This window comes from Symphalangus syndactylus, chromosome 21, assembly GCF_028878055.3.
Source record: "Symphalangus syndactylus isolate Jambi chromosome 21, NHGRI_mSymSyn1-v2.1_pri, whole genome shotgun sequence".
NCBI lineage: Eukaryota > Metazoa > Chordata > Mammalia > Primates > Hylobatidae > Symphalangus > Symphalangus syndactylus.
The window spans coordinates 69,155,852-69,172,194 of NC_072443.2; the positions used below are offsets into that span (position 1 = coordinate 69,155,852).

Sequence of the window (16,343 nt, forward strand, 5' to 3'; positions counted from 1 at the left end):
ATTCTTATCCCATGAGTGTGTGTGAGCGAGTGTCTGCACACTTGCAAGCGATATTTAAGCTCAGACACATGTACAAAACGAGAGAGAAGTGGTATTAAGTGGAGCATAATTATGTAGATAATTATGAAGCATTGACTGTTGAACAGTGTACTGTGTGGGTTTCTGAGTGAACATCTATTTTTTCATTAAGGAATAATTTTTCTGCAGCATATACAAGGCCACAAATGACATGTTTCTTTCTTTCTTTCTTTTTTTTTTTTTTGCTTGGTTATGCAGCCAAACAAATGAGAATACTCAGTGCTATGGCCATTATTTCTATTATAGGAGAAGAGAAACAACAGTATAAAAGAATCTAATGCTTTTTTTCTGCCTCATGGGGTTTTTGAAAGCTCTTTGCTGCTTATTTTGTTGAGTTTCCTATTGATATTACTTTGGTGAGTAATTATTTGAAGAAAGGGTAGAAAGTAAATACTTGCTGGAGAATTGTCTCTCAGTGAAAACTGATCCAGGGGGCATTATACTGATTCCCCCTTTTCCTCCTCTTTTTTGAAGTTACTACCTTCCACAGATTGATAGGGACCTTTTGTCTCAGACTTAATACTTGCATTTATTTGCTCAAACCAGATAACTGAACATGGGTACCAGTATTCACAACTACCATGAAGATAACGACAATTCCATCCTATTTTTCAGGCCATGTATATAGGAGGCTATAATGAATAAAATCACGTATTAGACTGCCTTCCCATAAATTATGATTCTTCAGTCAGAGGTAATTAAAAGTTTGATGCAATGCTAAGTAAAAAATATGCAATAATAATATCAAATAACATTTATCGCATTGCCACTGCTGCAATGAAAAAATACTGCTTATCTTTGCATCAAAAATCCTGTATTATAGATATAATTCCCATGTAACAGTAGAGAATTCAGTGGCTCAGAGAGGTTAAATGACTTGCCTAAAGCTAAATGGAATATTAGTGGGAAAAAAAATCATGTTTATTATGGTCCGAAGTCACTGTTCCTCCTAGTAGACATGATCCTTCCCAAAGCTGGGGTCAGCAGAATTTTTCATAACGTGCCAGATAGTAAATATTCTCAGCTTTGTGGGCCATGTAGTCTTTGTCATAACTACTCAACTCTGCCCTTGTAATGTGTAAAACAGCTACAGATGATATATAAACAAGTCAGTGTGGCTGTGTTCCAATAACATTTTATTTATGGACATTAAAATTGAAATTTTATATAATTTTCACGTTATGAAATGTTCCTTTGTTTGTTTGTAGAGACAGGGGTCTCACTTCATCACCCAAGCTGTAGTGGTAAGATAATAGTTCACTATAACCTTGAACACCTGGGCCCAGCAATCCTCTGGCTTCAGCCCTCCCAAGTAGGTGGGACTACAGGCACACCACCATGCCAGGCTAATTTATTTATTTATTTATCTTCTTGTAGAGATGTGTTGAATTGAATTTCTGATAAAGTGGGATTATACTTAGATGTACCTTCAAGACTTTATGCCTTGAAGGATAAAGGGCAAAAATATTCCAGGAGGAAGAATGACATAAATCAATCCAAGATATGTTATTTGATAAACCAACTTATTTTGCAAGTAATTATATGTGAATTTCTTGCTGACATCCATGGATGTCTTACTCCCTGTAAGGGCTGTAGTCCATGACTATGGACATTGTGCTCTATTGATATGGAACTGCTGAGTTGAAGATTGCTAGACCTTTGATTTTTTGTTTGTAAGAAGGTGAAATTTGACTTTATGCCTAAATCTCTGGATTTTTTTTAAATGAAGCCATTCAATTTAAAGGAAGTGTTTTCTCCTCTCCTGAAATTCTTTGATCCAAATTTAAGAAGTGTTCAAGATAGATTTGGCCCAATAGCCACCATCGTGCAGCTCTGTAAACCCAAATTCCCAGTATCTATGATAGGTCATATACGTATCATATGACTGTAGAATTTGTGATTTGCAAAAACTTGAAAAAAACAAACTAGCCCAGGTTCTATCTGAAAAGCAGACCCAAAGCTCAAACTGAGATGAAGGGACCGAGATGTGGAATGTATCCAGGCAGCCAGCAGGTGACTGATTTGAATCCTAACTTTGGAAGATTTAGATTAAAGTAGGAATTGCTTGTTGATTACTTGTTAACTAAATTCATAGCTTGCATAAATGGTTTCTCATAGATTTGGGGATATTTTGCCAAAAGATACATTGCGTAGGAATAGTAAGGCCTTTGCAAATGCTGACCCTTCTTGAAGGTAACTTTAACCACAGTAAACATTCTTAGAGTAAGTGAAACACCAAGCAGAACTCAGCATTTTTATTTTGTTTTGTTTTAATGTCTCAGGCAGCTGTTACTTTCAAACAAGTCATTAAAATGCAGAAAAGGGACTTTAGTTCGGCACTCTGAGGTTTGCAAAAGATTACTATTAGGGTGCTATTGGTGTTGAAAGTGCTATTTTTGTATGTACTTTCACGAAGCTAGGCCTGTCTTGTACCTGTATTGATGGTACTCAGAAGGGTGTGCACGGGGTGTAGGTGATCAAGAATCTGCAAACTGCCTGACAGAAATAACTGCCTAATGGCAGTGGATGCCTCTGTAAGGACACAGTGAAGGTGTTTCATGAGAGTCAGAGACACATTCATTGAATTCGCTTCCATTGTATGTTCATATTTTTATATAATGAATTGTTTTATAGTTGGATGCATAAATTACAGTTGGAGATAAGTGTATCTGATTAGGGTGGTCTCAGGAAAGTCCGAAGTCTTTCTGTGATCAGCCATAACATTTTGTAAATTTAAACCATCTGCAATGATGCTTAAGTAAACACACCTACAGACCCAGGGAGATTCCCAGACAATTGCTAATTTACTAAGTTTTCATATATATATATATATATATGTATATGTATATATATGTATATGTATATAAAATAGGTATGCTAAGAGGTTAGAAGAAGTGTGTGTTAAATATGGTCACTATCTTCTGAAAGTATAAAGCCTGGGGATGAGGATGATAAGAGTGAAAAACAAGTAAATGTAATATATTATAGGATAACGATATTGTGATGAGTAAAATACACAAACATTGTTCTAGGAATTCAGAATGAGGAACGATTACTACAAGGGAGATAATGAGGGAGGTTGAATGGATGAATTGAGAGCAGAGTTTCCTCAGACTTCCTTACACAATTTGGTAGCTTCTCATACATACTGCCAAATGCTTCTTCCAAAACGGTGGTACCAAAAAAGTATAGAGAGATTCCGGTTTAACTCATCCTCACCAGCCCTGTGGGTTACTTATTTATAATCTGTGCCATTGTTAAGGAAAGCAATAGGAATTAAAAGGAAGCCGGGCACAGTGGCTCATGCCTGTAATCCCAGCACTTTGGGAGGCCAAGGCGGGTGGATCACGAGGTCAGGAGTTTGAGACCAGCCTGGCCAACATGGCAAAACCCCATCTCTACTAAAAATACAAAAATTAGTCGGGCATGATGGCGTGTGCCAGTAATCCCAGCTACTCAGGAGGCTGAGGCAGGAGAATTGCTTGAACTCGGGATGTGGGGGTTGCATCACTGCACTCCTGGGCAACAGAGCAAGACCCCATCTCAAAAAAAAAAAAAAAAAGAAAGAAAAGGAGCACCACTTTTTTATTCAGAGTGCTTAATAGTCACTTAGAATTCGGTGATTTAGCAAATGCAAAGTGTGTAATACTGGGCCTAGCATCCCATGTTTATTTTCCCTCCATAGGTTGACATTTTAGAATGTCCATATGTTTATTAACTAAGAATATATAATGAAGAGGGATTTTGTTCCATACTGTATAGCTCTAAGAAATGGTGCTTCTCAAAACAAAATAAAATGTGTTTTTGTTTGCCAAAGTTATCGGTAATACACAGTATTTCTCTTCTCCCTGAGGCTACGGAGGTACCAGTTCAGTAGACTTCAGGAGGGCTCTCTTGTCTTTACTGTATCTTGGGCCCAGTGATACTCTTTCAATTTTTAAGATGCTTATATTTTTTCTTACATTGCCAAGGTTGGTTTCGTTCCTAAGAAAAGGAAATGAAATAAATATCTTGCAGTTGTCACCCATTCCCTCCTAAAATAATCTGGGGCACTGGTGGCAGGAGAGAAGGTTTCTAGACCAAAGCTTATGAAATTGGGGATAAGAACCCATTGATGTTGTGATTATATGAACATAGTAGTAGTTTATGTCTAGTATTTTTAAAAGTAGGATAAAGCACATCAGATGGAATAAAATAGAGTAGAATAGAATAGAATATAAAGGAAAAAAGTAACAGTCCAGCATGCAGTAAGGATTAGTATTATTTGAAGAAATCATTTTATCAGTTGTATGTTTACTTTATCAGTTGTATGTTTATCAGTTGTATGCTTACTGTGTCTACAGTTAATCACGATGATAATTACATTTTTAATTGTGAATCAATTAAAAATGAATGTAACAAATGTAAGCCTAGGCAACTCTAAGACATACCCCAATCTCCGTACCCCATAGTTCCTGATGCGTTTTGGGGAAAGTTGTTGTAATAGTCTGTTTTCATACTGCTATTAAGAACTACCAGAGACTGGGTAATTTATAAAGAAAAGAGGCCTAATTAACTCACATGGCTGAGGAGGCCTCAGGAAACTTACAATCATGGCAGAAGACAAAGAAGAAGCAAGGCATTTCTTCACATGGTGTCAGGAAGGAGAATAGCCGAGCAAAGGGAGAAGAGTCTCTTATAAAACCTTCAGATCTCATGAGAACTCACTATCACTAGAACAGCATGGGGAAACTGTCTGCATAATTCAGTTACCTTAACACATGGGGATTATGGGGGTTACAATTCAAGATGAGATTTGGGTGGGGACACAAAGCATACCCATATCAGTTATCCTTTCCGTTCTGCTTCCTTAGACCTCCATATCTTACCTCACAACCCAACTCAATCCCTCTCAGTAGTCTGGAAGTGCAAAATCAGGATCCTCACTTAAGAAAAAAAACAGGGAGGCCAGGCGCAGTGGCTCACGCCTATAATCCTAGCACTTTGGGAGGCCAAGGCGGGTGGATTGCCTGAGCTCAGGAGTTCGAGACCAGCCTGGGCAACACGCGGAAACCCAGTCTCTACTAAAATACAAAAAGTTAGCCGGATGTGGCAGCGTGCGCCTGTAATCCCAGCTACTCAGGAGGCTGAGGCAGAAGAATTGCTAGAAGCCGGGAGGCGGAGGTTGCAGTGAGTCAAGATTGGGCCACTGCAGTGCAGGCTGGGTGACAGAACAAGACTCTTTCTCAAAAAAAAAAAAAAAAAAAAAAAAAAAAGAAACAGGAAGAGAGAAGTAGATGGTGTTTATACACTCAGACATATACAAACACAGTGCTGGCTTCTGCTTACTAAGGTGGGGGCAGGAATAGAGTATGCTCTTTTCTACTTTATGAGATTACAACTGTAAAATACTACAAAATACAATCACTAAGTCGTATTAGTTCTTTTCTTTTTTTTCTTAGAGATGAGGTCTCACTCTGTTGCCCAGGCTGGAGTGCAGTGGTGTGTTCATGGCTCACTGCAGTTGCAAACTCCCGGGCCCTAGCGATCCTCCCATCTCAGCCTCTTGAGTAACTGGGACTATAGGCATGTACCACCATGCCGCACTAATTGTTATTTATTTATAGAGGTGGAGTCTTGCTGTGTTTCCTAGGCTTGTCTCGAGCTCTTGGCTTCCTGTGATCCTCCTGCCTTGGCCTCCCAAAGTGCTGTGATTATAGATGTGAGCCAGCACACCAGGCCTAGTATTAGTTCTTAATAGCTTCTCCATTACAACTAATTTACAAAAGGAATTCTTTATTGGATAATTATTTGCTCGTAGAAACAGTGACCTTGAACTGGAGTTTGATATGAAACATTCTTTCTAAGGTACATAAAGGGAATTGTGTCTGGTCCTAACAGGCCTTGACCTGAACCCTTTGTTAAAGAATAGAAACTGTTAGAAATAATGGGTTCCATAATAGAAATGAAATCATCTCTATTAAAACCTTTGAAAGTAATGTGTTAAAGAAATGTTTTAAAAAGAGTTGATTAATGCACTCTTTTCATATGGTGGGTGAGAACCTTGTGAATTTGCACATTTCAAAAATGTACAATGAAAGTATAATAGAAAGAGGGAATGTAAGTGTTTTTTTTTTTTTTTTTTTTTCAGATAAATGGACCATTGACTGTTCTCCTGGTGTATTGTACGCATTGCATATTGCATCCAACAATGGCATTCTAACTTTTTTTTTAATCATGTGGTGTTGCTATTAAGCTGTCTAGCAAGAAAGGTATAATTATGGTCTGAGAATTATAGAAGGATGTCATGGAGGTTCAAAAACATTAAAGCTCACATTCATAAAAAGAAAATAGCATGAATTTAAATACAGAAAGCTATGAAGTACTATGAAAACATTTTAATCTCCCAAGACTCCCAACCATCTCCTCCCACCCTGTTTTTCTGCCGAAAACATTATGTCCTGCACTATAACTATAAATTAACCATTTCATTCAACTGTAAAGAACATTTCAACAAGCAAAAATATAGCCGTTGGATTTAAACAGTATCAACATAAAACATTGGGCACTTTTAGAAGTACTCTCAAGTCCTCTTCTTTTACGGAATTATAGTACAGATTAATGTTAATCAGTCCAGTGAAATAGATCATACCTTTAATCAAACTCTGCGATTAATTTACAAAAGCAAAGTGCCAAAATCAAGATACTTAACCTTAAAGACAAACCATTTTGTACTTATATTTTTATATGTGTGGACATTTTTGTGTTTCCTTAGGCAGGTTGCAATTAGAAGATGAATGCAATACTTGGTAAAATCTCCATGCTTTGAAAGGGCTCTGCAATTCCAGCGAGCAGTATTGTTTTACTTGAACATTTATTTCTAGGTCCTGTGAAGCTTAACCGGTCCCTGTCAGTTCCAATTCCCTAATTATTGAATGCCACTTCCCATGCAATTTCTTTATTTCCTGTTTATAAATAAAACAGGAAATAAAGATTGAGAAAAATCATGTAGTGAACTATTAATTTCTCAATTTAAAGGTTTTCATCACTTCTATTGGTGTTATTTTACTATCATACTCCAGGTGCATGCTATACTCTGGCACTTTTTCTTTTCACTTAATTGCTTGCTAACATTTCCAGATGTGGAAAACAGACACGTTAGTTATTCCTAATAAGTATTTTATTTTCCTTTCTCATCTGAAGTGTACTATATTACCTCTTCCTTTTTTTCTAGAGCATTGGTTACAGTATAGCTTTTAGCTGCAGGTGACAAAATGCATTAGAGGTTTATTTTTCCAACACGTGATGTTTGGAATTATGTGGTTCATGTTGGTTCAGGAACTCAAAGATGTGAGAGCTCTGGGTTGCCTTTTCTGTAACATACTCTGTGTGTGTGTGTGTGTGTGTGTGTATTTATGCACATATATAAATATATATTTTATACGCACACACACACGTATAGTGTTCTCCCTCATGGTGTCCACTTGGTCACAGTAGTTCCCAGCATTGTTTCCTCGTGTGAAAGTTTCCATATCAAAAAGGAAGGAAAGCAAGGTCAGCAGTTTATTTACTTCGAAACAAAATCAGAGTGGAGACTTTTACCTGGAAGTTCTTAGCAGCTTAACCCATTGTTAAAGGTTGAATTGTGCTGCTACCCCACTCCCATCCCCAATTCACATGTTGGAGTCTTAAACTCCGGTACCCTATTATTTGAAAATAGGGTCATTGCTAATGTCATTAGTTAAGATGAGGTCATTAGAGTGGGCCCTCATCCATTACGACTGGTACCCATATGAAAAAAGGGGAAATTTGGACACAGAGACACACATAAAGGGAAGATGATATGAAGAGAGATACAGGGAGAAGACAGCCATCTACAAGCCAAGCAGAGAGGTCTGGAACAGATCCTTCTCTCACAACCCTCAGAAGAAATCAACTCTGCTAACACCTTGATACAGACTTTCAGCCCCCTGAACTGTGAGACAAAAAATTCTCTTTTGGAAGCCAACCGGTCTGTGGTACTTCGTTATAGCAACCCTAGAAAATGAATACACCCTCTTGGGCTTTTAGTGGTCTCATAAGCCAATCTCCCCTGGCTACCCTGCTTCCCAGCCGAGAATGACAAAGAGTTCGGGAAAGCTAGTTATCTCTGGAGCTTTCAGTCTCCGCAGTGAAAGGCGGACTCTAAGGGCTGGGAAGAAGAGCAGGCGATAGCTATTGAGTGGACTACCAGCAGCATCTGCCACAGCCAGTTTTTCACATGTGGCACATGTCTGGCATTCAGATATTTGTTAAAGAAATGAAATATTCTAAGATCGAATACTTTATCTTCCACTGACATTGGAAGCATATAAATGGAATTTTATTTTGGTCTTGTTTCTTTGGCATTTTCCAGCTTTAAACTACCATTGCCAAAATAGAAGATATCTCATTTCTAAAAAAAAGTTTCCATCTTTTAAAAGTTTTTCCTAAAGAATAGTGGGGCCTAGAATATGGATCTTATTTCACTGGCGGCATATGATTTTACTTTCTTTGACCCAGGCTAGAGCTCATTCTGTTTGGGTTTGATGCCTTGCAAGTGCATGGAATATTCCTTTCTAAATCCATGTCCTCTTAAATTCTGTCTTTAATTGCATTGCCTACCCTTACACCCTGTTGTGATTTACCCTGTGTTTTGAAATGCACTGCTGGTTTTTGTTTTCCATGTAGATATGACACAAATCAGCAAGGAAAAATAGGACATGCTTTCCTGTTCCCTAGGAATTTCAGATACCATCATTGTCTTTTAGGAATTTCATTTCTTTTAGTAGAGTAATGCGGCTTGCCCAGAGTCCCCTGTCTATGTTTTCTTTGTCAGTCTTCATGAAAATTGTATAGAATATGACCATTAGAATTGATCATCTGCGGTTTGATCTTTTACATGACATTACCTTAGGAGCTCATAAAACTTGTACTTACATCCAAAGGCAGTTCTATTCCTTGTTGCCTGTAGGTGTTTGGGGGGAAAATAACACCTTAGGATTGGATTTTTGGACTTATTAGTCCTGTTCGGAAGTGTCATATGCCCCTTATTTTAGGTTGTACATTTAAAATGGAGCTTTGGAGCCAGGCTAGCATGTCAAAAAAATGCCCCTGTCACAAAAAGTAAAGTTTAGCATCAATATGAATGTTACATTGAATCCATTAGTTAGGCAAAAGGCCCCCTTCTGTTTTCAGACAGGCTGCTTTTTACTGGTTATGAATAGCTATGTGAATAGTCAAGGCTCTGTCTTTCTGAGGATCAAAATTCATTTTGAAGAAAATGTTGGAAAATTTCTTTTAGATTAGCAGAGACTTCAGAATCCATTCCTTTTAAGTTTATATTGCTGGCAAGAGACTAGAACATGAAACCCCAGCATCTCTCATCACCTATTTCATTCCTGTGAAGCAAGATTGAGTGGCCTTGTGTCTTTTCTGAGTATGAAGCATGCACTGACCTGTCACGTTTGATTATTATTTTGCACTTACTTTTTAAGAGGCGTTGGAGGCTCCCAAATGGCTGCTGATGAGCTGAAAGCCTTTAGGAGCCTTACATTTCAGAGATGGCAGATATGTGCCTCATAGGCCGTTAACTCCAGCGCCATCAGGAAATACTGAAGTTGAAAAAGCAGGCTGTTGGTTAATTTTCACCTCTGACGATATTGAGAACAGTGTGGCTTCACGGAAAGGGAAACAAACCAAGAATATGAGGATTAGGGTTGATATCGGGTCTTTCACCAAGAAACTCTGTTACTATGGTCAGGTCATTTAACCTTTCTAGGCCTCACTTCTTCTGGGGAGGCCAAACCATGTGCAAGGTGAGAAGATGAGCTCTGAAATTAAAATCTTAGCTTTATCAATCACTAGCTGTAAAATAGTATCTGCCTCATATAGTTATTATGAGGATTGTCTCATTCATCTTATTCATTCTACAGACAGATATTGAATATCTACCATGTTGTAGGAGCTGAGTATACAGCAATGAAATTCAATACAAATAAATAACAAACATATACATAAGCATGTGTAGTGTTTATGTAGAAAGACCTTGTGAGGTTGTGAGATGTGCTTTGATATATGTGACTGGTGGAAATGAAGGTTGTATAATGACTTTAGATGAGGGAGAATGCGGATGGTCACATTTAAGCTGAGAAGGTGACATTTATGCTAAATTCTGAATGACAAAAGAAACCAGAACACAAGAAGAACAAGTGTGTGAGCCCAGAAGTGACACGAAGCTCAGCGTGTCTGAGAAGCAGGAACAAGAGCAGTGTGGCTAGACGTCAGAGATCAGGAGCTGGGGTCAGGGGAGCTTGAGATAGGAGAAGCAAAGGATGTAAATAGCTGCTTAGTGTGCCTGGCACATAGTTCATGGTGCCTGGTTCAATAAATGTTAGCAAATTAGTAGTTATTATCCTTCTCTCAAAAGGATCTCAGAAGAAAATGCTCCTGGTAGTTTAACATTTTTATTTAAAATTAATAGTGGCCTCTGGAGAACCCATGTAGCATCGTTTGGGACATGACTTTTATTAGATAATGATGGGATGGGCATTTGAGTTTTTATTGTGACCACTTGGAGGAAATTTTTTGAACACCTCTCTTTGCCTTTTTCGTTTAAACCACTACTTTCTTATCTCTACTAACCTTTTTTCTTTTGGTTTATCTCCCCAACTTTCCTGTTATTTCCAAATTTATACCATTATGTTAATGCATTATTGCTTTCAAGCTGTACATACATCAGAATTTGTCAGAAAAAAGACGCTATCCCATCTCATAAATAATGAAATATATGTTATCAGAAGTAAATCAGAAGCTATTACACTAGAAAAATGTTAGGAAATGTTCACTATATTTACAAATATTTGTAAAGAGACATCACAAATATTTTCGACTTTCTAGGACGATAAATTCAATTAATAGAACAGAATGTCATTTTTGTTTTTACTTATTATTTCTATTCAGTGAATTGGTTGAGGGGCAAAAATGAAGAAAATAGCAATATTGCCTCTTTTAAATTAGGGGTGTTAGTAGCAATTTTAAAATCCATTTCTTCTGGAAGTTGCTCTTTCCTAAAAAGGGAAACGGAAGCTTTTTTTTTTTTCGTTTGTCAATTTCCCCTGATAGATAAAAGTAATGATCAGGTAAAGATCAGAGACTAAGGGGGATAGCAAGCTGCTTTCTTAGAGGATGGTGGGGATTAGGAAGGGCTAATTGTGCGGTGATGTTATGGTGCAAAGTTGCCCCGAGTCAGGTGAGCTGTGAGCTTGCCCTCACTTCTAACAGTCTTTGAGTTCAAGAAGTTTCCAAACTATCCTCATTTTTGATAATTTGCTAAAAGGACTTACAAACGTTGCTGAAAACTGTTATACTCACAGTTATGTTATTTATAGGGAAAGGATCCATACTAAAATCAGCTAGAGGAAAACACTCATAGGACAGAGTCTGGAAGGTTTCAAATGCACAGCTTTTGTTGTCCACAGGACATCTGACCTTTCCGGTATCGATGTGTGACAATACTCAAGGAGTATGATAGCCAACCAGGGGAACTCGTTGAGCCTCCATGTCTAGAGTTATTTATTGAGACCTCATTATGCAGATGTGGCTGACTGGTTGCACATGTGGTTGAACTCAGTCTCCACGTCATTTGATACCATGTGACCCAAATCTCTCACCCTTAATCACATGGTTAGTCTGTCTGATGTGGCCAGTTTCCAACCCAAGACTGTTGGGTGTGGCTGGCCCCACCCTAAGATCTAGTTTGACCAGTCCCCTTCCTAAACAGACATTTCAATCAGCTATAGCATAGATTACCTCCTGGAAGCTGAGGGCAAAGATCAGACCTAGGGTAAGGCCAAATTCCTTACATAAAGGGTGAGAGAGTATCCCTGCACAGACTGTGGAATCCATTATTCTAGAATGTGTGTTTTACATTCTGCAAAGCTATGTGAACTTGTTCATGCCACCTAACCACTCTTAGGCACAGCGTTTGTCTTCTGTTGGGAATAATTATGGCATTTACCTCACAGAATTTTCTGAGGATTAATGAACACATTTGGCAACATAGAATTTACTTTAGAATTTCAGCTTTAGCAGTTGCTATTTTTATCCTTTCAATGATTATTTTAATCATATTGTTATTTTATTGTTGTTACACTTATGGTAAATATTTTTATTAATGTTAAATGCTATTTCAAGTAGCCAAAATGCCAGTTCATTGTTTTAGGGCCTTTTTTGCTGCTTTTTGATCTCGTTTTCTTTGTCTGACTTTTCATGGATTCTTTGTCTCTTAGTCTGTTTATTCATTCTCTAAGTTAATAGAGACTCCTCTGTAATTTTGCTGAGCATTCCAAACAAAATAGGAAAGCAAAGAGCTTTTTTTCGGGGGGCGAAATTGTTTGTTTTCAGAAATGCTATGGCAATGATTATACAACTGCAGTCCCATAAGCATTTGGTGGTGGCATTATCTTGTTCATTTTCAAACACGTAGCACAATAGAGAGATTTGTTTTTTGTCTCTATGTGGAAATTCTCCTCAGAGCACGTTCAAGTTCTCTTAGCCAAAGTAGAAACATCTTTAAAAAGACACTTGTTCAGTGCTGTATCTTTCTCTTCAATTTGCTAATAATAAAATGGACATCCCACCAAATATTGAGTGTTTCTCATTCCAAATGGAAAAATAACATTGTCAAGCTTAAGGTTTGCATGCCAAGCCGATTTTATGAAAATACTCAGGTATTGAATTAGTTTTTGTTTTTGTTTTTTTGTTTTGTTTTGAGACGGAGTCTCGCTCTGTCATCCAGGCTGGAGTGCAGTGGTGCTATCTCGGCTCACTGCAAGCTCCGCCTCCTGGGTTCCCGCCTCACATCATTCTCCTGCCTCAGCCTCCCGAGTAGAGTAGCTGGGACTACAGGCACCTATCACCACGGCCGGCTAATTTTTTGTATTTTTAGTAGACACGGGGTTTCACCGTGTTAGCCAGGATGGTCTCGATCTCCTGACCTCCTGATCCGCCTGCCTCGGCCTCCCAAAGTGCTGAGATTACAGGCATGAGCCACTGCGCCCGGCCATTGAATTAGTTTTGAATTCAGCTTTAGTTTGGCAAAAAGGCTGTGACAAAAAAGACTTGCTGTAATAGTTTATTCACCAATCTACACTTAGATGTAGTTTGTTGTAATAAGAAGTAATTGCTGCAGTATGAAGTGATCTTAATATGGCAATATTTTTCATACCAACGTTAGTTCTCATAGAGGTGGTACTATGCTGTTGAGTAGGTTAATTGATTCCCTTTAACAAAACAATGTCTACAGAGCATTTCGCTTTGTAGGCAAATGGAGCAGTACTAGATTTTTACTAGTTGCTTGTTTTCTTCAATGCTGGAATGTAACTTTTTACAATGCCTTTTACTGATTATTATTTTTTGGATGTCTCCCACCCATGTAGGTGAGCTTCTCTTACAAGGCCCTGTGTTTATCAAAGAACCTAGCAACAGCATTTTCCCTGTTGGTTCAGAAGATAAAAAAATAACTTTACATTGTGAAGCAAGAGGCAATCCGTCACCTCATTACAGGTACAGTGAAAAGTTTGAAAATTCAAATAAAAAAAACTAAACACACTTACGTGGTGATTGTGAATTTTTTTTTGCTTCAATATATTTATGCCATCAGTAAGAAAAAAATACTTGAAGCTATAGTTGTATGATATATTCAACAGATTGAATATACGAAGATTTAAATCTACATGTAGCATATATTTGATTAATTGTTGATCATGTCAGAATCCCTAAAGTACATAATGTCTTTTCATTGATTGATGGTGCAATTTAATTTATAAACTTGGATTTACATGTACTTGTCAAGAACGCATTCATTGTAGGGATGAAATTATGTTTTAAAGTTAATTTGAAATCATAGTTAAACAAATACTTCTGTGTGCCACCTTTTGTTCGTTTACCATTTTACTGGATATGTGCTTGGAGGTTGAATAAGTATGGAAGAATAAAATGTATTCTTACCAAAGTCATTTTAATGATTTTTGAAGAGAAAACATATTTCATTTGTTAGATGTATATCAAGTTAAAGTCTGTATTTTTAAGATTATGTAGCAATTCCTCTTCACTGAAAACTTTCAAACATCATGCAAAGGTATAAGGAAAAAAGAAAAAAAAATCCATACTCCCATCACCTTAAGAAAAAAAGATAGATATTTTGGGGATGATGATGGATTATTTGGATCAGATGGGTATTTGTATTATTAAATAACCCAGGATTAATCATTTTTACTCTTAGGAGTGCTTGGGAGACCGACTGTCATGAAGAGATGAATTATTTATAAATTACATGCTGCATTTTTATAAGTGGTTGAAAGAAAGTATTCAAGACACCTTTAAAACAACATGCTCTTTCATGCAATGTGAACATCTACTACGAAAACCCCATTCACATTATTAGTTCGCTTGACAAAACCTTTTCTATAATCTGCAGAATAAGCAAACTTCAGCCAGAATTAATGAAATTTTAAATGTTTTGAGTTGTAACTTAGATCTTATTGAGCCTCTATTGTTGTCTTAAACTGTATAAATAATTGAAGCCAATAGTCATTGGTAAATTGGGTCAAGATTGGGGTAGAAGGTAGGTTTTGTATTTTTGCATCTGGAAGTAATCAAGATCAGCCTCTTTCAACAATATTTAACAACATATTTATTGAGGCCCTATTGTATACTTCAAAAAAATAAACATTATAATTCCAGGTTACTGATTAGAGTTGGCAAAGATGAGAAAAAGTTTTTCTCTGCCTCTACCTCTTTCTATAGAAATAAGAAAGTTATTTAATAAAATCATTTATAAAAGGAAGAAACTATTTCATGAACTAGTTCCATTAATCAGACATAAGCATATGCAACATCTGGAAATATTTTCTTCTTATGGGGAAAGTTGAACAGATCAGCTTAACAATATTTTTTTCCAGCATTTTTGTAAGGCATTCTAACACCTTTTAAATGCATCTGTTTGTTTCTCCCTGAAATGAAAGATTATTCTCATAGACATAGCTGTAAATATGATAAAGCAGCCATGTGAATGACTCGTGTGGGCTGTTTTTCTGTTGTCAGTAAAGTTGTATTTCCTGGTGTTTATCTTATGAATAATTTGGTGATAAATGTGTTCACCTGAAAAGTTGTCAAGATACAAGATTTAGTCATATAGGAATGTATTTCTAAATGAATAGATTAACTATGTTTGTATAGTTTTATCAAATAGTTTTATCAAATAGCCAAATGTCTTGAGCTTAGATATCCAAAAATAACCTTGTGTAGTAATTATGTCTTTAAATAATAGGTGCCTATTGTAATGCCATGGAGTCTGTATTTAAATATATTGATAACATGTAAAATGTTGATAAAGAAGTTTCACTGTTTGCATAGTGATTCTTGTTTTATTATACTTCCTGGGATATCATCCTGGCATTTATATGTTGCAATTTTAACAAAATCTGTTACTGAGACTAGGAGATTTGTGATTTGGGCTGATTTATTGGTTTTAGGTTTGATAAATGAAGAAATTTAACATGTTTGGTATTGTTTGATGATTTTTGGTTTGTAGCCAAATAGAGCAGATACTTTCATTATAACTTTAAAAATTTTCTAAAATGAAGATTTCTAACCAATATAAGATTTCACTTAAACTAAAAGTTTATGACCACTAGAAATTGAGACCTAGAAAACACAAGAGAAGCTCCTTTCATTCTAAGAAATATCAGACTTGGTTTTAACAAGAGACAACCCCTTGTTATTCATGTTATCTGAGTAAGAAATAGATTGTGCCACTGCAGTAAATGGAGTATGGAATAATGTGGGTTATAATGACAAATTTATCTTTTTAGATGACATCTTTATTTTTGGCCTATTTTTTTCCTACCTTTTAATTTTAATATTCAACTAGGTAATATTTCACATTATTCTTTAAAATGGTCCAGAATAAAACATGCTTGCCTATTCCTATTTTTTTATTGTCCTTCAAAAATCACAAATAAATACTATAAATATATAATGACATCGAGGACATAAAAAGGAAGAATATGGTGGATTTTTTTACATGAAGTCAGAAAAAGTATTTTTTAACATATATAATCATAAATATAAGCAGATTGATAGAGAGACAGCCAAGGAGGAATATTAAGGAGCCATGTGAAACCACTTGTTAAAGGCAATCCATACCTGTTTTTAAGGATTCAGAATAAAGTTAAAGAATCTTGTAAAAGAATGTCCTTTGAAAT

The 16,343-nt window shown here is 36.6% G+C and overlaps 1 protein-coding gene across 2 annotated transcripts in view; it reads left to right on the top strand.

Annotated features, from left to right (window-relative positions):
* The window catches only part of CNTN3 (contactin 3), a 361,804-nt gene that overhangs the window by 98,377 nt on the left and 247,084 nt on the right, over positions 1-16,343 (top strand). For both annotated transcript variants that reach the window (XM_063630736.1, XM_055259312.2), the window contains one exon: positions 13,515-13,641. In XM_063630736.1, the coding sequence (XP_063486806.1) occupies positions 13,515-13,641 (127 nt within the window). The remainder of the gene's footprint in view (positions 1-13,514; positions 13,642-16,343) is intronic.